We start from the raw sequence: 27,176 nt of genomic DNA, 5'->3' as shown, positions 1-27,176 counted from the left end.
ATCAGAGAAAAGACAACATCTATGTTTATTGCTGACTGGAAACCCCTTATGGGCTTTTTGCATGAAACAGAAAAAAAATGAACTCACGATTTATGTGATGATTAGACAGGATAGATTATAGAAAGAAGAGAACGATGTTGTAACGATAGAGTAAGAGGTAAATTTATAATTGTACTTATAACTGCTGTAAAGAAGACCGGAAGCCACTTCTTTATATCCCTTTTTCTTTCTTTTCTCTTTTTCTTTTCTTTTTTTCCCCTTTCTTGCACTTTTATCTTTCTCTTCGATTTCTTTCTTCTTTTCTTTTTCGCACTTCATATTAGTGTGTATTAGTTTTTATCTTATGTGTCAGAATGTGGCAGAGACATCTTTTGGCATCTGTGATTAATCAGTTAATAAATCCTCATGTAGAGGATTTAATTTACTTCCAGTTAGGAAAGGCTGAGCCAAAGGGATGGAAATTCTTCATTCATATCCAGCAAACTCAAGAAGCTGCTGATGGGCAGCCAAAGCAGGCCCAACCACCCACCGTAACCTGAAGAACTGCAAGGTTGGAAAATGCAATCCATCAGGCAAATGACAGGTGGGGCCAGCCATTAATTAACATCAAAATTAAAGCTTTCCAAGGCAGGGTCACAACTGTCTTTGTTTGGATATTTAAATCGCTGGCAACATACTTCCTGCCTTACTATGCAGGACACACCATCCCAATGCTTTTCTTTAATTGCCTTCATTTTTCATGTGTAGCATTTGAGTCATTGTCAGTTTAAAAAAAAATCCCCAAATTGCAACTCGGGCATGCTAAAAATAAAACTTGATTAATGTAACATGATCCTCCTTCCACATAATAAGCTGCATGAACAAGGGCTGTTGAGGTGCTCCTGAAACATATAGATTGAGGAGGTTCTGGAAGCTACAGAACAGCATCCTGCAGGATCTACTCTGAAGTAGTCACTTGGGTTGATTCACATACTGTGCTGAGCAATGGTTTGTTCAACTAGGATTAACCATGATTGTCTGACTTTGCCCAACGTGCTATACCATAAGAAGGCAGCAATGGTGGGCTCCATGCTCCAAGCCAATCCCAAACCTAAACCTAACTCATAACAGTTTCTTCTGGACAAGGAACATTATATGATGGTCATGGAGCTGGACAGGGCCAGGGGAACCCAGATTCAATTCCAGTCTCAGCCTTGGAAGTTCACTAATTGGACTTGGCCAGTCACTCTATCTCAGCCCAACTTCCTTCAAAGGGCTATTGTTATGGAGATAAAATTAGAGGAAGGATTACTTATTCTGCATGCTGCTTTTGAGCTCCCAGGTGAGGAGGATATCAATCTTTCAGATAAATAAACAAATAATGGATTTGCATTCTGGGTGAAGCCAGAAAGCCAATGGACCCAGGATAGCCAGCTTAGCTACAGAGCAGCCCTCTTGGCAAGATTTGCCTCACCAGTCAGCATACTGTTAGCACACAGTTTGCCCATCTCAGTGATGGCTGGCACCTTCTTCTTTTTCCGTATCCAGATCAAACCTTAAGCTGCCAGTATGACGCCACCTTCTTGGCTCTGTCACTGGCCAAAAACAATCATTTTCAGGTCAGCAGGTGGGCCAAATTCTGTAACTCTCCACATTCACACAACATGTTATTATCCATCAGCAACCCCCACTTGAGCATATTAGTCTTACACTAAGGCACTCCAACCCTCAACCTATTCAGAGTCCTCCAAATGACATAAAGGAGGTCAAATCCCTCAGCCATATTCTCCTCTGGGACTATTCCTTGGTCAGCGATTTCTCTCCTCCATCTTCCAATTCGGTTCTGCTCTTGTGTGCCCTCAAGAGTGTTTGTTCTTGCCATGAAACTCTTCCTAGATTTTAGTCGACGAGTTTGAGGCTCATACCCATCCAGAGGTACTGGCTGGCACCTGTCAAGTAAAATGTAAATTTATCTCCAAGATACTGATGTTATAGATAAGTCTTTTCACACACTACCATCTTTTATAAAAGTGCTGTGCATCTTCCTATCTGCATGCATTTTATTTTGATGAATAGATTCTTTCATACTAAACGTTTTGTAAATTTCACACTCTATAGATGTGCCACAAGAACCATTTGTTCTTTTATTGATATATTAGTTAGCTATTAATTTCTCCTTATAGTATCTAGTATCTATAGTAGTATCTAGTATCTATAGTAGTATCTAGTATCATCTATCATCTATCATCTATCTATTTTTTAAATTTAATGTTTGTGCTTTATCTGAAATGCATCTCTGGGGACCATAATGCTCATGGTCATGAGTCACTCTGGAGCTGGGCAGTGCCAAAATCAAATCAATCAGTAAATGGGTATCTACTGGGAGCCAAGAGAGCAAGTGACGTTGCATGTGGAATGATGCAAATTTATTGACATGCACAATTTGCATTGTTTACATCATCACACCATTTGGCGTGATGTAAATCATGACATCATTACTGTGGCTTCAACTGAATGCCTATCCATATATTTGATAGAACAGACCTTTATCATTTGGGAGAAACAATAAACAGCATGGTGTTGGAACTCTGATAAAAAAAGTAAAGATGTATTTATGAGCAGTACATTCCCACCCTGACAATTTTCCCCAAATTTCTCTTTTCTTTTAAAGAAATATTCTTACATCCAAGTGAATAAGACTTGATAGGAAAAAAATGCAGAGTATTGTTTTCTGCAAGGGAGTCTTTAAAACAAATTCCGTTTAACAACACATTGCATGTGTGTTTTTAAAGATAAACAAACAGTAATATTTCAATTTTTTATTGTCATTATAACTTATGGTAATGTAATAATATGTGATGATCGTTATCATAGCATCGTGTAGGAGAATTTTCACTTTTAAAGTACCTTAGATATATTTAAAGAAAATCAATGGATAGATGTAACTCTTTTCTATGTATGAGCAATTCAATTTTTGCAAATATGAAAGCAAAGTCCTTGGTATATATGTGATGGGTTTCACACCTCTCATCAAATTGACATATAAAATAGATATGTAAACATTGCTTAAACATGCACTTCAAACATCTATTTTTAAAATCCACCAATTATTAGTTGAAATGTAGAAAGGGATGAAGACTTGCAATCTAGATTTGCATCTCCCTGCACTAACAGCCATAAAAAGCTTGAGAGGATATGATTCAAAACACTGGTCTCCTAAACAGAATACTGTGTATGAAGATTTGGTGATTTTATGAAAGTGAGAAGAACGATATTAGCTGACGGCCAAAGATTTCAGCTCAGGTCAAAAAGTGAGAAATTGGCTGCAAGGATTTTTCCTATGTATTTGATGAAGTCCTGCTGAACTGCCTAACAGAGAATGAGGGAGAGAAGAACAGCCTATTGAGACATTGATCAGAAGATAAAGACATCATTCACAAAAGAGGAAAGAAACTGGGAGGCAAAACACACACACACACACACACAAGTGGAACTAAGCACAGCAACATTTTCAGCTGTTGTTACACATATTTGTCTGTTCTGCCCTATTTTTTCTTCCCATGTGATATTCTCTCAAGACTGCAGGATAATTTCATGGGGGAGAGAAGAAGGTAACATAGTCAAAAGCTGGGATACAGAAATGGGTCACGCCATCTTGACTCAGTTGTAATTCTCTCTCACTTGGCACTAATGATTCCCATATTTGCTGAGGCTACTCCATAAGCATTCTGGAAAAGACCTTTTTCCATATTACTCCCCTATCATGAAATGTACTTCTGGACTGAAAAATCAACAGCTGCTCTGTCCACGTAGTGGTACCTGGGAATGACCTTGGGAGATGGGAGGAAGAGTTGCAGACTGGACAACCGGCATGTAAAAAGATATCTCAGTCCACAGGAGGAGATAGAATGTGGGAAGCATTTCAGAAGGGACCCTCCCTAGTTTTCCAGAGGAGGGGAGAAATAATTTCAGTCTCATAGACAGACAGAAACTTTATTTTGGTCATTGACCAATAAAATACATTCTATAAAACAAGCAAAATTATCCCCTAATATCAATAGCTGTTGGCCACCATTTTGTGGGTGAACCTTACACATAATGTAGCAGAATTTTGTTACTTTCAGAGAAACACATTTATTTTGATTCAGTCTTGTAAGATTCTGTTCATGTCACCTCACAGTAGTTACTACTCATAGTGGTGCTTCTTGTCTGACTTAGTCCAAAAGAATGTCAAAAGACAGGATTAGTTTTGACTTGTTAATACCCCAAGTATTAATATGTAATATTTTTTTTGTGGGGGGTGGAGGGTGCCTTCAAGTCACTTTTGACTCCAGCCAACTGCCTGGATGCGTCCATGCGATTTTCTTGGCAGCATTTTTGGAAGTGTTTTGCCCTTTCCTTCTTCCTGGGGCTGAGAGAGACTGGCCCAAGGTCACCCAGATGTCTTCCATGCCTAAGGCAGGACTAGAACTCATTAACTCCCAGTTTCTAATCCAGTACCTTTAATCCCTACACCAAATTGACTTTCCCTGCCTCTTTAGCAGACTCGATTGTTTCAACGTTTTATTGTATGGCCATTACTGTACTTCATTCCTGCACTGATTTGGTTGTTAGAAAAAGAATCCAGCAATATTTAACAGAGATTCAAGTATTCCCTGAACTCTTGTCGCATTAATAGAACCATCCTGGTTTGGAGAATGAAAAAAAAATTGTCATGCAACTCAAGCCTTCTCCATCACTAACGTAGACATAGCAATATTTATTCTCACCCCATCCTCACTCTCCCATTTTTTGTTTTTTAATTTCTCAGTAGGAAGCACTTAAATTTTGTTGACTGGATGGAATGACTATGTCCCAGCCTGAATGGAGATAAAGGTGCTTGTGGGGGGTGGGGATGCAAATGCCTTTTCATTTTGTCTGCTTTCTTCCCTTTGCAAGTTTCATGTACAATGAAGACAACTTTTACAGCTAACTGCTAAATAAGTAAAAGGAAAAAAGAAAACAAAAACCCTTGTGTTCTCTACATTTAATTACTGGCGGGAGCAACGGAATATGCATCATGGCCCTGCTTACCATCTTCAATAATCAAGGTGGGGGAAAGAGATTCTCAGTTTTACTTCAGCAAAATATGATATTTTTATTTCATTTTCAGCCAAGAATTAAAAGTACATGGTTTACTGAAGACCACAAAAGCAATCTCTGTTCGACTTGCTTTGCATATTTGCTCCATTAATTTACATAATCATGGTGGGCTGCATAGAACTGCTAAATTACATTGTCTTTGAGTAATGGCAACATTAAAAAAAGGGCTCAGGGTAGTCAAACAGACAATAAAAAAATATTGATGAGACTGCTTAAAAACCTCAGATTTGGGGGCACTTCAGCGATGAACCATGTTCTAGTTTTTTATCAGAGTGCTTACTCTACCCATCAGGTTCAAATCATTATAGCATGGACTTAACCTATTTGGTTAATCAATCGACAAGGGAGGACAGCTGTTTTCCCATTCAGATAAATATTCATAAATGTGGAAATGCAGATATAATTATTTTCTCTTCCTAATATAGGGCAACTGTTATTTCAATCACAGAGTGAAATAAATGAAACACAGTAAATAAATAAATAATAAATAAATAAATAAGGAACCCCTAGAGCCTCATGCAACCACATTCTTCAAAACATCTTTGGTGGGACCAACAACTTCTGATCGGATTCAATAGTTCAGTATTCTGGGGATGCCAGTACACTGCCGTTGAACATTTTGTTCCCACCTAATGATGATTGTACCTGTCTCATTTCATTTCTTAGACAGAGGCAACGAACAGCAGTTTGTCCTCCCTTTGCTCTCAAATTAATATCAATAACTGTGCCTTAATTATTGTTCCAGTTTCACTCCAGTGCAGTTTGCTGGGTCATCACAAATTGCATAATCAAATGTGGCTGAAACAGCAGGTTCCTTCTCTATTGGTAAAACAGCAAGAAAGGAAAAAAAAATCAGCACAACAAGCTAGAGATGTTTAAACTTCAGAGTCCTCTGATGTGACCAATGACAAAAGACAAACACTGGGGATAATGACTTTCCAAAGACATTATTGAGGAGCTTGATGGTGGTCTTGGTACACCTGTTTGGGTAATGCCAGCTTAGCCCTGGAAGGGTGTGAGAAAGAAAGTCAAGTTTGCCCCACCTTGATTATGTTGCATATACCGTAAAAGGGGGAGACAGAGAATTTCTTTCAAGCTTCTGTTATTATACCCTGCAACAATAAAATAGAGTTCTTGAGGTTCTTGTGGTGTCTCTTTCCTGACACCATCATTTCTTTTCTTTCAGACCATCCAATCTTAACCAATGCCTATTTGAACTCTCAACTAGATACCGCATTTCTATTGTGAATTCTTCTTTTACTCCTTCCTAAACATGGTCATCTCTTCCTTTTAAGGTCTTTTAGACTGTCCTTTCTCTTGTTATTCCTATTCTGAAGGAGCATCTCCAAAGTACCCACCAGGCTGTGAATTTCAGATAATTTTCTTGGGTTTCCTTAGCACCAGTATGAATTCAGAGGACACTGATGGAATCAGCCGTATTCTGATTTCCAAGCTAAGCAGGAAAACAGAGAATAGGAGAAACAAACATTAGTAACTACTGGCAATTGTTCCATGGTTATGACTGCATAAAGACAATAGCACACACAGCTCAGCAGAACCTCAGGGGCAGCACCTACTGTGAGAGACAACAAGCATAGCTTCAGGGAGGCCTTCATAGCTACTTCTGTCTGGAATGCTAATGCTACACAGACACACATTCAATACCAGATTAAATCTTATTTAAAATCCAGGAATTTCGAAGCATTGTATTGAAAAGCATGTACCTTGCTTTTTAATTGTCTTTTACATTTTTATTGTAACACACCGTGCTTCTTTGCATGCCAACTGCAAATGAAAAGCAAACTAAAACTAAAGGAGAAAGGCAAACTAAAAACACTATTAACAATCAAACAGATGGGTTATTAAAAACCTGAAAGATGCTCTCATGACGTTAATTGATTTTATTTATTTATTTCCCCCTTCGGGGTGGAAGCTGAGGTCTGATGCCTTCAAGATGTGGCTGAACTCCAACTCACAATAATTCTGAGCCATCATGCAGCCTGGCACTGATATATGTCGGAATCCAAAAACAACTGGAGTGTTTTGAGATTCCCTATCTTTGCTCTTGAGGTCTCCAGAATATTGAAAAAAACTATGAAAGGCAAAACTGTTAAATTGGCTTATAACAGAAGACTAGCTTGATAGTAAATTGGAAAAACTGGAACCTAAGTTTCAAACCATATATTGAGATATTATTCTGTCCAAATGGTTTTTAAGGGTTGAAAGTGTTGTGGTGGGAATTGTTGATTCTCATATCAGAGAAGACTGTTTTGTAAATAGGCAGATTGCAAAAAACTGCAAAGCTGGGAAATGAGCAGCTAAATGGATATTGACTCAAAAAGGTGAAGGAAAAGGTCCACGACTGAAACACTGGAACTAACATACAGTATATAGCTGGCAGAATTCCTGGGTATTGTTAGAAATTTTATTCATATCTATATTTTTCTAATCCTGCTCAATAAATCTACTTATCTAATCTTCTAAGATCTGCTTGAGAATGCAAACAGGGTTTCATTAGAAGCCTTGGTGGCACTCTTCACATGGAAAAGTGCTAGGCTGGGAAGACAATTCATCTAGAGCGCTTCTCCTTTGCACTTCCCACTCTGCAAGTTTGTAATCTCTCTGAGAAAGAGAAAAAGTGTATAGAAACATCTCAGCACCCTCTTGAGTGGTTTCTATGGTTTCAAAACACTGCAGATCTAAGGCTTTGACATTAAAATCCTAAACTTTCCAAGGAAATCAGATATCCTTTGCAGGCTTTAGGGCTACAGAATTAAACATGACTTAGATAATATGCTTTTTAGAAATTTTGCTTTCCAAAGATAACAGCCAACACTTGGTCTGGGGAATATTGGATTTCAAGGATGCATTTTTTTGAAACTAAATGTGCCTTTTTAGAAGAGGACAGGACAAATTCACTTTGGAACACATTATTTTGGTAAAGCAGGGACCTTGTTTTCTGAAACAAGTATAATAAAATACAGGCAGAAGGCTCCAATATGTGTGACTCGGAAGGTGTTATTCTTCATGAGCCATATTCAAACACCAAGAACTTGTTCTCTTAGGAAACAAGGGATTTGCAGAGATCAGTAGAAAACAGGGAAAGTTGTAACTCACATTAGGAAGCTGTCTTTGGGAAGTCAAGTAATATGTAATATGTGGAGTATTACTTGCAACCCACAATATCCTTAAGTGTATACGCACTCTACATCACACCAACGGGGGAATATAGAAAATTCAGTGAGCTTTGCACTGTGGCTTCAGTCCTAGAGATGACGTATATGAAATACAGAGAGAAAATGTCAGATGAGAGATAGTTCATCCCCTAGCAACTGCTCACAGTTGCAGAAAGCTTGCTAAACACATCTCAAGAACAGAGAACGATTAGTTTAGGAATCAGAAATGTTGACCACAAGAGACACAAATTCAGACCCATAGCTTTTTCCAATAGACCGCAGACCCTTTAGCACTTAAGGCTCAAGAATGTTTAATAGTCCATAGTTTACCTAGGGGAATAAAAGAAAACCACTGTCAACGATGTCTTCTTTCTGTTGCAAGACCCTCTTGAGAAGGTTTTTCAAGTCATGCTAGTTAAGAAAGTCTACTCCTCAAATCCAAGGCTTTTCTGGTCTTTGAGAATTTATTCATCCATGAAAGCCCCTCACAAAACAGCAAACACAATGTCCTTTTCAGATTTCCTTAGTACCTGGACGAAACATCACAAGTGCAGAAAGCAGGGTTAAGGCTTCATGGACCATTTGGTCTCCACTCATCTGCCTGCCAAGTTCACAATGCACAGTACATCAGCGCCAACATTTTAATTTGACACCTGCCTTATTGAAATGAGTCTTTGGCTATCCACTTTGTCCATACTACAAACACTGCAGCTCTAAAGAGAAGATTTGGGGCCAAATTCCAAAGTTCAATGCACACTAGAAATAGCATATGTTCAGATTTCAACCCACTCTAAATCAAGATCTTCCGCCATGATTCTGCACCACCAGAATGAAACAGATAATTGAATTCAAGCCACCCCACGGCTTGAAGGGCACAAGTTTATTCCCCAAGTCCATGTTGATATTCAAGGCAGCCAAAGATTGAAGTACACACGCTTTTCAATACACACAGAAAGCTGAAGCCACAGAACAGGTCAATGTTTGCATGAATACAGAATTAGGAAAAGTTTCTTAAAAATTAAAAAGCTGTCACTCTACTATATAATTCAGGTAGAAACCACAGAGGAGCTCTTGTTACAAGGATAGTGAATTGTTGAAACATTCCAGATATGATAGGAACACCCAGACTGCAGTTGTTACAATTTTTCGTGTGCAAGAAAGCAAAACAGAGAGAGAAAGAGAAAGAGAAAGAAAGAGAGAGAGAGAGAGAGAGAGAGAGAGAGATGAAAAAAGATATCTTACAATTCAGAATTGGCTGGCCCACTGTGAATGCAGACAAATGTTCAATATGAAAAACCTTTTGCTGGAATCCAGGAATGCATTCTAAATCTTCTGTGAATGCAGGGAGCAGCACCTGAAAAAACAAAGAAAGAGGATTTTTCATGTCTGCTTGTTCACCTCTGATGCCAGCTTGAGCAAATGGTTGGATTCCACCTTTGGGAGATTAAAAGTGGTCCCATCCTGTTTAAATTTGCAGGGTATTGCCTCGGGGCATAAAAATGCATTTCGCATGAACTGAAAGAAAGAAAGACAGAGACATTTCCTCTGCTGGGCAGGTGACAAATTATATCAAATGGGTATCTCTGAAGATATTCCACTGGCCAAAATATGCAGGGGAAATGTCTTCTTGGTCAGCCACCGTTAGAGGAGTTCAGATCCCACACTAATTTCCCAGAATATGAACTTTCAATTTGTGGACATACAGTTTTAACAACAACAGGTGTGCACAGGGTGGGGTGGGGGGACCTTTCAGAAAAGGCCAAGCTGAGTTCATGGGATTAATTGCAGATGATGCACATCTCAGAAAGATAACCCAAATTAGTCATGATAGGCTGCCAGCACCTAGCACCATAAGGCTTTGCAAAGCTTTGAAAGGTAGTTTGTTGATGCTTCAAGCAAAGCACCCCTCTGAAGCTGCTTTGCAAAGCAACATGGTCCCCTTGCTTCAAAGGAGCAAAGTGAAGCTCCTCGGATACCTAACTTCACATTAGTCCTCTAATGCACCACTATGTCTTGATGGAGAAGACAGGGTCACCTCTGCAGCACAAAATGGAGGTACCTCACTCAGCCCTATCATTTCTTTCCCTTTTTCTCCAGCACTAGCCAATGAAGCTGAGTGGGAACAAGTACTGTGCAATGTCGTTCAATGGAAGAACATTTGATTTTCATGAAGGGCCAGAGAAATTCATGGCTGAAACTCTGGAGGGCAGTTGCCTGTCAGTGTAGAATTGGTGCAGTTAAAGTTCTGGTTGACATCTTCCAGAATCCCTGATGATTGGCTTGGCGGGCTAGAGGTTATAGACACTGCAGCGCAAATAACTGGAGGAACTAAAAACATTAGAACAACTTTGCTGGCTCACACCAAAGGCTTAATTTTTACAGCACTCTCAGCTGCACAGTGGTGCGATTAGAAACATGCATGAAGCATGTAAAAGGGCAGGAAGGTGAAATCCATTTGGTTGGAGTAGGTCTTGAAACTTTTTTAATAACATAGAGAATGTATAGACTGGAATAACAATCTTAGTCACACCAATGCCTCTTATAGTATTCTCTCCTGAAGTAAAGACTGTATTGGTCAGTTCTGATACATTTTCACCGATGTGCCAGAGGCACAACCCAAGAATGTGCAGGCTAAGAGTGCTAAACTAGAGACTTTCTTGCAAACCAGCTTACTGTGGCCTGCATCCCACCAGCTAGAAAATACATGCTGAGTATTGATGTACTCTGGATATGGTGTGATTATGGAGAAGACCTTTTCAGTATCTGTTCGTAGGCTTTTCAGACCTCTCCCAAGGGAGGCCCTTAAGAAGTTAGTGAGACCCACCACTTTAAGGAGCTGTTTTCTGTTTTGGTATTTCTACTGAAGTTATGAACTACCTAAGTAAATGAGTTATAAAGGTTTTAAATATATACATACATACAACACCACTGTTGCTCCCTAACAGCTGGCATATGATGCCTTTGGTCTTTGATTCTGGAAGCTACAGGCAACTATAATGTCATCCTGGTCTCCTGGAATTTGTAGAGTCACTTTTTAAAACCCACAAAAGGAGTAATTATTGTTGGGCTCCTATTTTGCTGACTTCCAGTTATTTAATGATTTATTTGCTAATCAAATTTCTATCCCACTGCAATCATACTCTTGGCAGCTCATGATAACAATCCAAACACAACAACAACAGCAACAGCAACAACACAAATGCATTAAAACTTCCCAAAGCAAATACATGGCATCAGATCCCCCAAAGTTCTCTGAAGACGCTTGGTCTCCAACTTCTTCTGGAAGGCTGGTAATATTGGAGACAGACATTATTGTAAGAAAAAAGAGGGAGCTTCACTTCAGTTTCAGTGAAGATCCTACCGTTTCAGTCTGAGCCATGCACACATAAAGCTCTCCTACTTACTTACAGCTTGTCCCTTTCCAGCCAACAAACGTATCTGGAGATTAGCAGCAAAGGAAATACTAAACAGTGGAATCCACTGTAGTAGAAATACTCATTTGGGCCTAATCCCTACTCCACAGACTACCATAAAACGTGACTAATCCAACACTGGAGAAAGCAACGTTTTCTACTTCGATCACTTTTATTGCTCAGATTTCAAGAGGAAGAAGGAAATGCATGCTTCAGAAGAAACAAAAAAAGTATTATTTTGTTGGCTTAAGCTGTAATTTCTTCAGTTTCTGCCATCATTCAAAAGATCTTTGTGTTGAAGAGGACTGAAAATAAAATGTTTTCCTTATGCTGGAGGTGAATTTGAAGGTGAACGTTAAGTACAGTTTGGGCCAGTGTTTGTAGGGAATGGCTGGTCTGCCTTGTCAGGGTGTGAGTGCCTGACAAAGGGACAGAAGGCTAAAACCGGGAAGGGAATTTCCTGAAAAGCCCAACATAGTAGTCTGTTCCCCCATCAGGCCCCACTCAGTTGGTCAAGGCCAAAGAAGCAAGAACTACATAAATTTCCACAAGGTATCATCAACGATTGCAGTTCATCTGTGGTTAACTATACCAATAAACTATGGCTGACATAACTCCATTCCTTTCACTGGAACTGAGTCTGGGGTTATCTAGTCTACAACTGAAGGCTATAGAAGCTTTTGCTGCAGATATGATGAGACAGCTAAATAGGAATGTAAACCAGAGGCGAAGAGCAGTTAATGAGAAGACACTTTGGCAAGCTCATACTTAACAGATGGACACATTTCTCATTCTTAATGGTGTGAACCAAAATCTGCCCTTCTGTTCTAGTGATCAACTAGAAAAAAGGAGAAAGTTCACAAGTTTCACGCCTTCCATAAAATGCTGACTTAAGCTTATACAGACTAATTTGGTTTCCTGTCCTATCCTGCAGGTCATCACATTCCATCCATAACTACCACACTTAAAGACCTACCATAAAATGTGGATAACACAATAGAAACTGAGGAGAAGAATCCAAGGAAGCTGAGGAAAAAAATGTCTTTATTTGGTTTTTGGTTTTGCATGACTTGAACAACCAGTTGGATTTCTGAAGCGGAACTGTGATAGAATTCTTAACCCTGGGAATGAAATTGGACACATTTCCAAAATATTGCAGAGCAAGGATGTTGTATAATCAAATAAACAATTAGCATCCTCTCCGTTAATCTGGGTCTCTGTTAGAAAGAAGATCAAGGGCATTGGGGACATCCCACCCTAATGTACTCACTGTTAAATTAAGGCCAGGGTACAAACATCCAGTTTCTAAGTTTCAGTAATCTAGTCTTTTGCTCATTTCAATAGACCCACCTACTATGAATCTGTGAGAATCTATTTTGACAGTGATCCACTGTAAAGAGCTTGGCAAGAGTCAGTGGACTGAGAATTCTCCATTGTTCTGTTTTCCAGCTTTCACAAAGCATCAGGCAGACATGGTTTTTGGTTCCTTCAATTCATTTGCACCTATTCTGGAGGCTTACATCAACAGTGTGTTGATAAAACTGACAGGGAAAAATATTGGTGTGATTAAACACCTAATTCTGTAAAGAATTATCTGTTTGTTTTTCTCATGAAGCATTTTATTGAGAAGATGAGACTATCTGCACATGGTAAAACACTACACAAAAACTATGCTAATAAGCAACACGTTTATATATGCCCAAGTGTGCATGTGTGTGTGCATGCATACTTGTGTGTGTGCATGTGTGTGTGTGTGCACATGCTATGAATGGAAACAATCTAGACATGGTACTAGAAAGGAAAACTAGAAGAGCATCTGGAGGAAACTAAACTTTTTAACTATATTTTGCACAGAGCCAGATAAATGTTACTAAGGGGGGAGATCAAGGGATGAAATAAACCCAAATAATAGCTCATATATTACTCTGTAGATCAGCCTTTCTCAACCTTTTGACCCTGGAGGTCAAAAGAAATGTTTTTAGGCCTCAGGGAACCTCTGCACATTCAGGCTCAAAGATAGGCCAGAAGTTACAAAATTATTATCTTTGTTTCATGGGTAGGCCTGTCTGTATGCATGAACAGTGTTCTTAAACTACAAATAAAGAGTGAAACTTGCCTCTTTAATGAGAAGTTCCCTGAATTTGAATTTTTTTAAAAAATAAATTGTGATCTCCCAGGGAACCCCTAGGGACCTCTCGCGGAACCCGAGGGTGCCACAGAACCCAGGTGGAGAACTGTATGATAAGTTCAGCTCAGCAACTAAACATATCTTTACTTCTCTTGGGAATAATTACAGGATGCTGGCCCAGCCCTCAGATAAAATTGAAGTTTTTCTGTTAGCCATGCAATTTTCAATGCTTTCTTCCATCCTAGAAATTAAATCAGTTGTCATACTCAGTCTCACACTGGACTTTTTTATTATTAACATTAATTAACTTTTTAAAACACCAAGCTCCTCATTCATTCCTTTTCTTCCTTGTGGGAAAAAAAAAGCTTTATTAAAACTAAATGGCTACTTGTCTCCTTAAAAGTCTTTGCTTTGGAAAGTTTATGGCCCCAAAAAGCACAAACTTGTCTTTACAAAGAACCGCAGCAACAATACTCTTGAATCTATAACCTTCGCTTAGTTGATTCAGCCTGCGCAAGAGGTGAATGTAATAGAATGCAATAAAACATTCTTCATTGCAGGCTCCCTCACCCTGCCACCTTTCAGATATGTTGGAACAGTAACACTTCAGATTTCTAACTAGTGTGAGTCACCATAAAGGCAATGCTGGCTGTGGGCTTGTGGGAGTTTCGATCCCAATGTATCTGGAAGCTCTGGGTAGGGAGATGTTTTGCTGTATCTCCTCTAAAACCAAACCAAACCAAACCAAACCAATAAACTAATGTGGGGAAGGGGGAACTCATAGCCTATTCAGCTCATAGTGCATGAAAGACCTCAAATCCCATCAGACCCCATCAAGTCAAACTTCTCCTGGCAGAAATCAGGACTCCCAAAACTCATGGTGGCCCCTCTGATTCCTGAGTGACAGGAAGATAGTTCAGGGAACAGAAGGTCCTACAAAGGCACATAAGGATCCTTCTGTTCTCCATACTGAACTGTTGCTGTATCTTGCATCATTAGCTTTCTACAAATTATAGGACGGGCAAAGGCAAGTAGGTGTTTGACATTATGGACTCCTATATCCATCCTAACACATAGTCAGTGCTTAGAATAGTGTGAATGATACTTAAAAAATATCTTCAGGATTCCAGGCTACCTCCTGCTGATGGAAGAAAACAGGCAATAGTGAGGAGATGGTGAGCCAATTACAGCATGGCTGAAGCTTTCTCAAAACCCAAAACTGGTGCTGACACTCTATCACTTTAAGCATGACCAAAATGTTGCCCTCCAAATCACAAGTTTTAACAGCTGCAGACGTAATAGAAAGTCAACTTTCCTACCACCAAAGATAAGCATGTTGACAAAACAGGATACACAACTTCATTTATTCCCATCTTGTAGGTGTCAAAACAGAAAAGCCTTAATTGGAGAGAGTTGGAGAGAAGCTGTTAATCCCGTCTCTCCACCCCCTCTGCCTCCTGCCCCAAAAGTGTGCTGAGGTTTTCTTAAAAGTAGAGTTTTAGCTTCTAAAACAACCTCCTGCGCAGAACATAAAATTAATTTCCAACTAGCTGGTCTCAATGTCATCAAAATAGATTGGGCAATTTCAGGTTTAGAAATCATTTTCTCAACTTGTTCCACTGTAACTCTTCTCAATTATTTATCACCTTCAGGGGCATTAGATCATAAAGCCATAAGCTCCAGACTGCTAATTTCATTTCAAAGTTTCAAGTTTCTCAGCACATATGGGTGGCAATTAGGTTTTCTACTCATGACTTAAGTATCATTTCAGGCCTCCAAATTGTCTTAAGCAGCGCTGCAGCAGTGCACAAAACCATCTGCCAACAGGACATTTTTGGCCAGGCTTAAAGCAACACAAACTTATTGCACTGAGCGATGATTAAAGAAAAGCCAAACACCAGAGGGAGGTCATGTACAAAGGAGAAACCGATGCAGTGTTTTGTTTCTGGAATTAGAAAAATAGGAAACCACTTGGAGAAAACAGACTAACACACTGCGAGACATGGAACTCTCATGTTTTTTATGGATCTTTTAGCTTTAGAATTTAATCTGTGGGACAATTTGACATAGGTGTGGATCAAAGTCTCAAATAGGCTTCAGCTTCAGGTTCTACCACCAAAAACTTCTGATTCTTGTGGGACCGTGATCGTTTAGTTCAATGACAGCACCATGGAATAGACCCCACCGCCATCAGAGATGCCTCACATTCTGCCTTTGAAATGGACAGCTTTATCCTTCCTTATCTTTGATCCACCTCTTTTCACCTGCAATCGCCTAAGCATTTTCAATGCACATATTTTAATCACTGCATCATGGTTTCTGTAGTCATAAGACGATATAGTTAGCAGTTTTAGTTCCTGTGAAACAGAGGAAGGTTTTTTTTTCCTGTCTTTGGACCATTCTGAAGGATTAAATTGAACTGTCTGTGTGGATTCTTAAAATAAATCTTCTAATGATATATTCCCACTGTATACCATCAAAATTCAAGAAAAATTTACCATGTTATAAAGATGTCACTGAATTTCAGCCTTTAAAAATCTGCAGATGAATAAAAATCATGCTGAATAATCTTTGAAAATAACTATGTTGGCTCACGAGTTAATTTGCACTCTATCACAAAATGATTAGATGCAAATTACTGGTATTACCTTGCTGGAAATATATTCATAACGAAGAGACTATTGTAGGCGTCTATTACCATTAAGGCCTTATTTGGATAACAAAACTAGACTCAAGTACTAACGGACAGCTGAAGTGTTTCAATTGTTTAATGTTACACTGCCCTAGCTGCAAAAGTGAAAGAGTGAAATTTATCCAAGCATCCCTTCCACACAGTGCATCTAAAACACATGCCTATACACAAACTCTTCTTTTATGAAGCCTATCTATCCATTTCCTCTTTTATGGCAGAGGAGGACATTAACTGTATTTTATTACCATTCATATAATTGCAGCCTTGGAAAAAACAAGGACTTTCATTTATTTCAACATCCCAGTCCTGAAACAAAAAACTAGCTATCTAAAAAAATATTTCAACCCCTTTAAGCGACATTTGCTGCTGTACTTACTGAAGTGGCACTCCCTGCTGCTACAACGGAAAAACCCAAGACTTTCACATACCTTATAGCCGTATTCTTTGCATACAGTCTTCTTGAAATGCACTTCTTCTTGTGAACCTTAGTCTACAGCAGTGTTTCTCAATCTTGGCAGTTTTCAGAAGTGTGGACTTCAACTCCCAGAATTCTCCAGCCAGCCATGCTGGCTGGGGAATTCTGGGAGTTGAGGTCCACAGATCTTAATGTTGCCAAGATTGAGAAACACTGGTCTAAAGATGAAATAATTCTTGTCTTTGGGGTGGGCAAAACAGGATACAAATCATTAAGGGATCTTTAGCAGTTTAGCATTTGAGGGCATCTTCAGAATGCTTCTTTCCCTTCCTTTCTTCCCCTTTAAACCAATGCACTTTTTTTTTTACAGAAGGAGGAAGAGGAGGTTCAACTAAACAGATTAACACAATCTTTAATGGGGACTACTTAATTCAGCTAACACATTACATCAAAAATGACCTTTTTGAAGGAATAAAGCTTCTTAGAATTAGAAGTAGCTAACCAGTAAAGATGAACATTTGACAGGCATGGTTTATTTTTATTTTTTTTAAAAAGCACATTATATATGGTACATTATATCTACCATAAATTAATTAGATTACAGATATTGCGGTACCAAGACCTGAGTCCATGATCATGTATAATTATTTGATTTTATCAAAATAAGAATAATAGGACCCACTCCCCCCTGCAAAACGTATCTCCACACCTCTGAAGTCAGCTTTTATGCACAAAAGCATTGCTGTCGATCACAAAGGCATTAAGAAGTCTTACAAAAGATTTTGCAGTGAAAAGTAAAAGCTTATGTATTTGAAAGAATGTTAAAGATGCTCTGATGGGGAAAAAAATGATTCTTATTAATTGTGAATGCTTTACCTTGGCTCAGAAAACAGCTAAATAATTCACATTAATTGGATAACTGTCAATTTTAAATGATTCTGTATAAAGCACACAGAACATTCAGATGGAATCCAACACTTTGGAAATGGACTTTAAAAATCAAAATCAGTTTAATGCCCTTATTTAAAAATGTAGGGGTACATCTATGCTTTTGAACTGTGGTGTTGGAGGAAAATTCTGAGAGTGCCTTGGACTGCAAGAAGATCCAACCAGTCCATCCTCCAGGAAATAAAGCCAGACTGCTCACTTGAGGGAATGATATTAAAGGCAAAACTGAAATACTTTGGCCACATAATGAGAAGACAGGACACCCTGGAGAAGATGCTGATGCTAGGGAGAGTGGAGGGCAAAAGGAAGAGGGGCCAACCAAGGACAAGATGGATGGTTGATATCCTAGATGTGACAGACTTGTCCCTGGGGGAGCTGGGGGTGGTGACGACCGACAGGAAGCTCTGGCGTGGGCTGGTCCATGAAGTCACAAAGAGTCGGAAGCGACTAAACGAATAAACAACAACAGGGGTACATCTTGCACAATTGTCCTTAGAAGATGAGCAATCTATAGAAGATGAGAAAAATAATATGATAAATTTCAGACAGCCCCCCCCCAAAAAAGCAGCCCTGCAAGAGAATGAAACAGCCATATTAAAAACCCAATAAAACAATAGTAATTTGGAAGGAAGGGTGGAATCAGATCTGTTGCTGGTGTTCGATTGCTGAACCCTTTTCTGTGCTAGTTACCTTTGAATAGGTGAAAAAATGCCAAGGCCATTGTTCAGGTCTCCCTCACTTTTACCTGGACCAAGTAATGATCTTAGCTGCCATTTGAGCTTCTCCCATAACATTCCCTTAGATCCTTGTGGGAAATTAAAATGGCATTTTAGTATTCCTCTTCAGTGAATATGTGAACCATTAGGTACTTGTTTGCCAAATTCTGCAGTGTTCAGAAAACTGCAATGGGGTTTGCAAGTGAAAAAAAAAAATGACCTAGATATGTATATTAAGGTAATGATGCACAAAACCACAGAGAATAAGGGAGACATTCATATAAAATTCATGCACCCCAGGAAAACATTACTTTAAAATATGCATCATACAGAATTAGGAAATTGATTATTAGAACTACATTCCCAACCATGACCAGCAATGTGGCTGCTGGTTTATGAGAAAATGTTCACAATACTAATATCTATCTATCTATCTATCTATCTATCTATCTATCTATCTATCTATCTATCTATCTCAGATTTCTTTTTCAAATGTATAGGCTGATGCAGAAATATGCCAACCGTTCCCTATGGTTGAGAAAAATAAGGACAACCAGTTTCTGACATTCCTCCTGGGGGTCCATCAAAAAGATGAAAATTCAGTTTCCTTTGGAAATCCTCTGGGGTGAGGGCGGGGGTAGCTATTCCTCACTCCAATATAATTTCTGCCATTGCTGGAAGATGACTGAAATATCAAAACACGTTTTAACTATCAGTAAACCTTTGTCATGTATTTCATAGAAACTAAGCAGTAGCTATAGTACAGTGTATAATGATGTATTTTTTCTCCACAAACGTATTTCTTGCCAAATAAATTGCATTCCCCAGAAGAAACAGCTACTACCTAAAAGTGTCACCTGATATATATATATATCATTGCAAGCCACCAACAAACTGGGTTTCTTTCCCATCTTTAATTCTACTCGTCAAATCCATCATTAAAAGAGGAGCCAGTCATCTATTTTTTCTTGTTACAGCTACCTAAATAGCAACCACAAACACCTAGAGATCTTTATGGTGACAAATATCTGAATTGTCCTTTTTCCCAGATCAAGAATTGAAGTTTCCAGGACGACAGGGGTGGGAAGTAGATGCAAGAAAAACTGCAGTTTTCCAGTCATGAAACAAGCACCTCCTATCCCCAATATTTGACAGGACTTTCTTATCAGTGCCATTACTGAACTTGCTCACAACAAGTAGCCAAGAGGACAAATAAGGGACTTGCATTTTCCAGTTGGAGCCTCCATTTCAGGATTTCCTCCTTCTTATTATAGGATGCCCAGATGTTTCTAACACAAAAGCAGAGTATGTATGTATGTATGTATGTGTATGTATGTATATATGTGTATGTATGTATGTATGTATGTGTGTGTGTATATATATATATATATATATATATATATATATATATATATAAATTTATATTTGATATAAATTTTAAATATTTTCTATATTTTATATTTATATTTTTATGATGTACTAGTTTCTATGATTTTAATCTCTTCTTATTTTAACTGAATTGTAAACTGCCCAGAGTCACTTATGAGATGGGTATTGCAGAAATGTGACAAACAAACAAATAAATAAATAAATACCTTGTCCACACTGGTATTACTGTATGTTGGTTGGATAATGGTAACATTCTCAGCAAAATCCAGTACATATAGACTTCTAACCAGCACTCTGGAGTAGAAACTGGTAAATTTGGAAAAGAACCAATATGATAAGATTTTGCTGCCTGGTTTAAAGTAGCACTGCATTAACTGACCTTTCTGGGTTCTTTCCCCCATGTATAAAGCCTGGCTTCAGTCCAGAGCTTAGCTGGATGCAGACTCTGAAAGGCAAGCTGTTGATAGTCCCACACCTTCTGGCCATAGCGCTTACAAGCCAGCATTGTGAAGCCTGCCTTGAATGTTGAGATCATTGACTCAAGGCAGTTCTCTGGCCTCGCTGCTGTGAATTCAAAGGGGCTGATTGCATCAAAGGCTCTCAAGAGAAGATGGAAACATTTACCAAGATTCCTGGCAAGTAAAAGTTGATTGTATAGTTAGCTTGGGGTGGGGTGGGGTGGGGTGGGGTGGGGGGAATGGAAGTTGCTTAAGCCAGTTTTGTAGTTTACTTGAGGGGCAGGAGAGAAGAATCTTGTGGTTTCCTCTAATTACTCCCAAGCCAAAAGAAGAACAAGAGAAGGAGGGTGATTCCATAGTTAGCTGAAAACCCAGCTGCTTCAGGGTTTCCCCAACATCATCTAGCCAACAGTGATTCCACTCATCAACTTCCCTGAATTGTTATTGGTTCCAGCTAGTAGCAATAATAGCTACAGCTTTACAATGTAGTGTCTGAGCTTGTATTTTTCCTTCCTTCCTTTTATTATTTTTTCCCTTTTTATTGTGTTAGTATAAATCTTGATATGTTAAGTTGTTTTCAGTACAATGATATTTACATAATATTTTTATTTATTTCATTTATTTATTTATGTTAATCTATTTTGTATCCTGCCTTTATTATTTTTATAAATAACTCAAGGCAGGGAACATACCAAATATTCCTTCCTCCTCCTCTTTTCCCCACAACAACAACCCTGTGAGGTGGGCTGGGCTGAGAAAGAGGGACTGGCCCAAGGTCACCCAGCTGGCTTTCATGCCTAAGGCGGGACTAGAACTCTCATACCATTCCTGATTGGCTCTTGGGCTGAGAGAGGGACTGGCCCAAGGTCACCCAGCTGGCTTTCATGCCTAAGGCGGGACTTGAACTCTCCTACTATGCCTGATTGGCTCTTGGGCTGAGAGAGGGACTGGCTCAAGGTCACCCAGCCGGCTGTCATGCCTCAGGTGGGACTAGAACTCACAGTCTCCTGGTTTCTAGCCCGTTGCCTTAACCACTAGACTAAACATATCAAATTTATTCACCACCCATCTCACTCAGAGCGAGACTTAAATTCTTAATGTTCTATTCTTTAGATACCTTAGAGTATTGGATATAAAGAAGCGGAAAAGAAGGTAGATATTCTATCATTATTAATTACAGTTTAGTGTTGTGAGCACTATTATTTGGCTTTTTCATTCCAAGTTAAGCATGGCATTAGAAAGGAAGAGATGAAGGAAGAGCATGCATTTTATTTATTTATTTATTTAATTTTATTTATAATTACTTGAGCTTGCTTTTTTTTTTGTCTTCCTCCCCCATAGCCTTTCCCTGTGTGTCATGTCTTTTTAGATTGCCTACCTGAATAGGTGAAATAAACTTTCTAATTTTCTCATTGGTAGTCTTCACTGGGTGCCTTTTGGGATAAAATGCAGAAAAAGAAGAAGCTTCCAATAGATAGTCTGTGATTTTTGCTCTAGCTAAATTACCTTTTTCTTACCCAGTGAGTGAATGAATCAGATAATTTTAACACTCTATAATACTGGGGTGGGGATGGGGGTGGAATGGGGATTGTTCAGTTTAGCTGATAACCAAGAAAAGGATTGAAATACGTCTGGAATGCAAGAATATCCAGTAATTTAAAAAGTGTTTATATATTACACACACACATGCAGACAGCAATTTAAAATTACTGAAGCATTTCTTTCATTTTGTGCTCTCCAGCAGCCTCGGCACCAAAACAATTTGGAAAAGGAGAAGGCTCTGCTTGAAAGTGGGAAATGAGTATTTTTTTATTATTCTTCCCCCCACCCCTTATTATAAAACAGTTTTGTTTAAAAACAACCAAGCCTTTGTGGTTGTATATGGCATGACATTATGCAGTTAAGCGTAGCTAAAACATGTATTTATCCCATCCAATGTATTGTTGCTGAAAGCCATTAATTGCACACCCCCACCCACTCTCGCACACCTTAACAGCTGCTAATCCCATCTAACCAAAATGATTTTGCATTGCAAATGCACCACAAGTACCAAACAGGGGAATGCACCCTGAAATTCTATTTGCAACCCCTAAAGCCTGCTAAAAGGGTGAGTGGGGCATAAAATAGAAGGGGACCAGCATTTCAGCCCCTCCTTGCATAGATTTAGGAGCATAATCTGGGGGGAAGAGGAGAGTCCACCCAGCAGGCTCCGTGGACTTTTCATCTAGTTCCAGGGGCTGAGAACATAGATTCTTTGCCTGCAAATGATTGAACTTTAACCCTTCTGTTTCTCCTATCAACCTGCAAGTATTAAAAGCCAGAGAAGGGTCATATGAAGATTCTGTTCTAGAAGCCAAAAAGATAACTGGGCCTTTATAAATTGCTCCTCACATCAGAGAAATGGCTAGAGCATGACCAACAGAGAGGGGCTGGGAAGAAACCTTAGTTTCTTATTGAATCAGAGCTCCAGCCAATTGGAATTCAGTCCCTAAAGGCCAGGAGTCCAGCTTGGGGGAGTCTGGTTCAATAGGAGCTTATCCTGTCCAAAGCTTTTATGCTTTCTTCTCTAATATATTTTTATCCTGCTTTGTTTTTATTCATTTTTATTTTAATGTGCTTTTATCTGTAACTCTGGTCTATGGCCCTTCTTTTTCCTCTTCCTCTTCCTCTTCCTCTTCTCCCCCCACCCCCAGTGAGTTGAAATCTACAGCTGAACTCAACTGTACACAAATAGGACAGGGCACCAAGACTGAATTCATACAACAAGCAAACCCAACTCTTACCAGGGTTAAGAGAACCATGCTTTACTGAACTCCCTGGGTTTGCACCTTGAACCATAAGCTATCCAAACATATTTTAGCTTACTGTGTTCTGTGAATCCAGCATCTGCGAAAGAGTCAGGAATTCCATCCCAGGAAATTTTCATAGCCGATTTCCCCTTCAGGGTAGGTGGGATGCATATATTGCCCCAAGTCTAGGTTGTCAAAATAATTGGAAAGCCAGACAATATTTACACAAGTTATACCATGGTTGTTTACCCAATTCACTGGATTCATGCAACACAGTAAGCCATGAAGATTACCAATCTACAATGGCTTCCAGGAGACAAAACGTGAAAGCTTTGAGGAGTTCAACAGTAAGCTAAGTTGGACACAAGCAAGCCACTCTTGGGTTCAGCATGGTCTGTGAAGCCAGCCCCAATGGGAAGTAAGAGGAATATTGGAATAGGAGATACATATAAAAGGCTCCACAGATATTGCCCATCATTGTGTTTATGCAATGTTAAACATAATTGTTTAATCATACTTTATTGAATAAACCATGATTTTAACACAATATGCCAAAATATAAGTGGGCTTTTGGCTAGCTGAGGTAGTGGATTTGCTTGAATTCTGCAACTACCCAAGTCAATTTAGCCTGTGTATTATTTTTAATGGCTCTGCTTTCCAGTCAAGGACTGTAAAAGTCTCTCTCTTTCTGTTTTGTGTGTGTGTGTGTTTTCACATCTGAGATGCTCTGTATAAAGCCACTCTTCATCCTGAGTTAATTGTGGCACAGCTATTCTCTTGGATGAATCTCCCCGAGATTTGCAGTCACTGTAAATCCTTTTTCTTTTCTGTTTTCCCCCACCTTTCCTCCCTCCAAAATATATTGTTTGATTCAGAAACAAAAGAAGGAACATGGCTTATCATTTGAAAACATGTGCCTCAGGTTCAGGAAAAAAATGTGGGCTTTTTTCCCTGTCCCTATAGTCATATGCACCACATTTTGTTGAATGCAATTTAAGTTGCAAGCCATCATCGGAACAACTAGGCTTATGCAAAGCTTCATATTATTGCAATCAAAGACACTGCAAAGCACCCCAATTAAACCAAGGGTCTGACTAATATTAAATCAGGAAAGGCATGGTCTATTATTACAAACACAGCAGGGACTCTACTTGAAAGCAAAAATTTGAAATGAAAAGAGGGGATGGTTGTTGAGAGCCCAGAGCTTCGACTTGAGTTGCCATTGTTTTCAAGCACTTCTTGCTAAGGCTGTAGTGATAAAAAAAAAAAAAAAAAGCTAGACAAGTAGTAAGTAACTATTTTGAAGCTGGGGTCCATCCCTGTAAAATTATTATGATTACTTAGGGAAGATGATTCTCAATTCAATAATAGAATGGGTAAAGATGTTTTCATGTCAAGCTTAGCTCCTGACGACTACTAAGATGCAGTCATGTGGTTTTGTTGGCCATGAAAAAGTTGTTGGCCACTGCTTTCTCCTATGGTTTGTCTTGACTTCTCATTCTAGCCAAAAGCCTGGAATGCCCTGGTGATCTCCCATCCAAGGAATAAGCAGGTGTGGCACTGTTTAAGTTCTCAGCTCAGGTGTTGTCTCCTGATAAGACTATTTAAGACCGCTCCCTCACTATTTAAATTCAAGTAGCATCCACTACCATGTTTTCAACACATCTGAGATGATCCTCTCATGTTAAATATAAATTATTTGGGAAGCAAGAATTGGTTTTCCTTTTTTCATTTCTCAGCTTCCAGAGGCCACCACGAATAGGGTGGTGATGTACCAGCATCTGTGGAGGGGCTGGATCTGGATTTTTGGTTTATTTTTATCACATTTAAGGAGGCAGTTTAAAGCATTTCTTAATGCACCTATTTAGTTGTCTTTCTGTAGTAGAAGTTTATGATTATTGATTAGCTGTTAGACCATATCAAAGTACAGAATATAAAACACAGAACATTAATAAGACCACATATAAAAAAATAGAATAAAAGAAACAAATTAAGTAAGAAAACGAATTTAAAAATGCAAATCATATTTCTGTATTACTCCTACAGTTTACCCCAATCAGACTCATATATGCAGATTTCAGCTGAACTGTTTTGTTCAAATAAAGGGCCATATGATATGCGATTTCTGAAATAAAAAATGGCAGCAGCATCCAAAACAAGACAAATGATGCCAAAATTATGACATGCATGGCAGCTTCATCACACAAATGCTGCCACTACATACTTCAGTCCCAAAATCTGATGAAAGTATATAAGACTTGGCACTTGCACCATGACATCACAATACCCTTGTCATCATCTGGCCCTGCCTTCAGATGCCTGCAGAAAATGGACCACTGATTTCAGGCAGTATGATCTTGAGATGGCCACCAGGGACTACCACAGAAAAAGAGAGGTCTGCCCTGAGGGGGCCAGGTGATCCATTCCTGACTTCTGCAGAAGAATCATTGGGCCTGAAGACATTCCTAGTATTTTTCACAATTACCCCAGCTGTAGGGTCAGAAACATCTGGAGAGTCACAGAAACTTGACCTCAGATTCAGCCAACTATGTATGATTGATTTGGTTTGTCCCATCTTCAATATGTGGCTATTCCTCAGAACCTCAGTAGAAGACCAGGGCATGGAGTTCTGGGCCTAGAGGATCTTCTATACAATTGAGTACGTAATACCTCTTATTTCACAGGATCCTGGCGGCTGGGGCAGAGATCATGCAGCTCACCAGGTGTTGCTAAACTGGAGCTACCAGAACATTCCATCATTGGCTGTAGCTAAAAGTTGAAACTGAATAATCTCGTCACACCAGAGATAAAATTTCTTGACAGCAATAGGATTTCAAAAGCAGTAAGCCAGCTCATATAATCGGGTAGCACCACATCTTTGCATATTCCTTTCAGGTGTCTTTTTTCATTCTGCAGTGATGGACTGCAGTCTACATTCCTCCACCCTCCCATCTTGGCAGAAACTGTGCCTGACATTTTTATGGCGCGCAGAGAAATGTTAAATGGCCAGCCACACCAGAGCTTCTGCAGTACAATTCTTAAGCGGCCCCGCTAAGTGCATATTTTGAACACAGTGAAATATGAATCTGCCACAAAGTTCCTTTCTTTGGGGAATAGTAGCTACAATAAAAGTTTCAGAACACCAAGTCTAGGAAAGGAACTAAGATATCTTAAAAGACAGGCACTGGGTAAGATAAATAAATTTGAAAAAGGAAAGGGGGGGAAAATGTTCATCCTCCGAGGGACTTTCCTTCTATCGATTTTTTTTAAACGAAACTTTAAATTGCATTAATCTGATGTTCTTTAGCTGTCCAAAAAGAAGTGTAGATGTTAATGACATGGCAAATCACAGACTTCTTAGCTGCACTTCAAGAGTGGTAGAAACTGAAAGCTATCATTTATCAAGTGTTCTTCCTGATGGTAGTGAGAAGCTTGCAGAAAGGTGTAATGCATTTGTTAAATTTCATCTTTGTACTTCGTGTTTCTGAATACGAGATGTCTCTTTTCTCCCTCTAATGTGTGAAGAAAAAGAGCAGCTGAAGAAAGGTGTATGCAAATAAGTGACGTGATGACTGGGTCTGAAAAATATTTGTGAGATTTGCAGAGAGCTAATGATGAGCATCACTAAAACCCATACCAATCTTTTACACAAAAATGTTATTCAGGCAAATAACAGCCCTGATGATAATTATTATTTTTTTAATGGTTCATTTAACAAGATCTTGGACTGGTACTGAAGCAAAGACTGAAGTAATAGAGAAAAAGAAAGAAAGGAGGAAGGGAACACAGAGAAAAAAAGAAAACAGAGGAAAGGTAGGAACAGAAATGGTTGTCTGGCTGATAGGGCATATCCTTTAAACCAGGAGTCATCAGTTCTCTGATAAAGTGATTCTGATCTCCTCTAAATTGTTGGAAGTTCTGGCAAATCCAG

At 39.0% G+C, this 27,176-nt stretch overlaps 1 protein-coding gene across 1 annotated transcript in view; it reads right to left on the bottom strand.

The window, feature by feature from the left end:
• The window catches only part of CDH13 (cadherin 13), a 489,049-nt gene that overhangs the window by 363,289 nt on the left and 98,584 nt on the right, over positions 1-27,176 (bottom strand). The window contains exon 2 of the mRNA XM_063312654.1: positions 9,540-9,651. Coding sequence (XP_063168724.1) covers positions 9,540-9,651 — 112 coding nt within the window. The remainder of the gene's footprint in view (positions 1-9,539; positions 9,652-27,176) is intronic.

This window comes from Candoia aspera, chromosome 11, assembly GCF_035149785.1.
Source record: "Candoia aspera isolate rCanAsp1 chromosome 11, rCanAsp1.hap2, whole genome shotgun sequence".
Classification (NCBI taxonomy): domain Eukaryota; kingdom Metazoa; phylum Chordata; class Lepidosauria; order Squamata; family Boidae; genus Candoia; species Candoia aspera.
The sequence above is the reverse complement of the archived record's forward strand: the minus strand, read 5'-3'. Positions and strand labels throughout refer to the sequence as shown.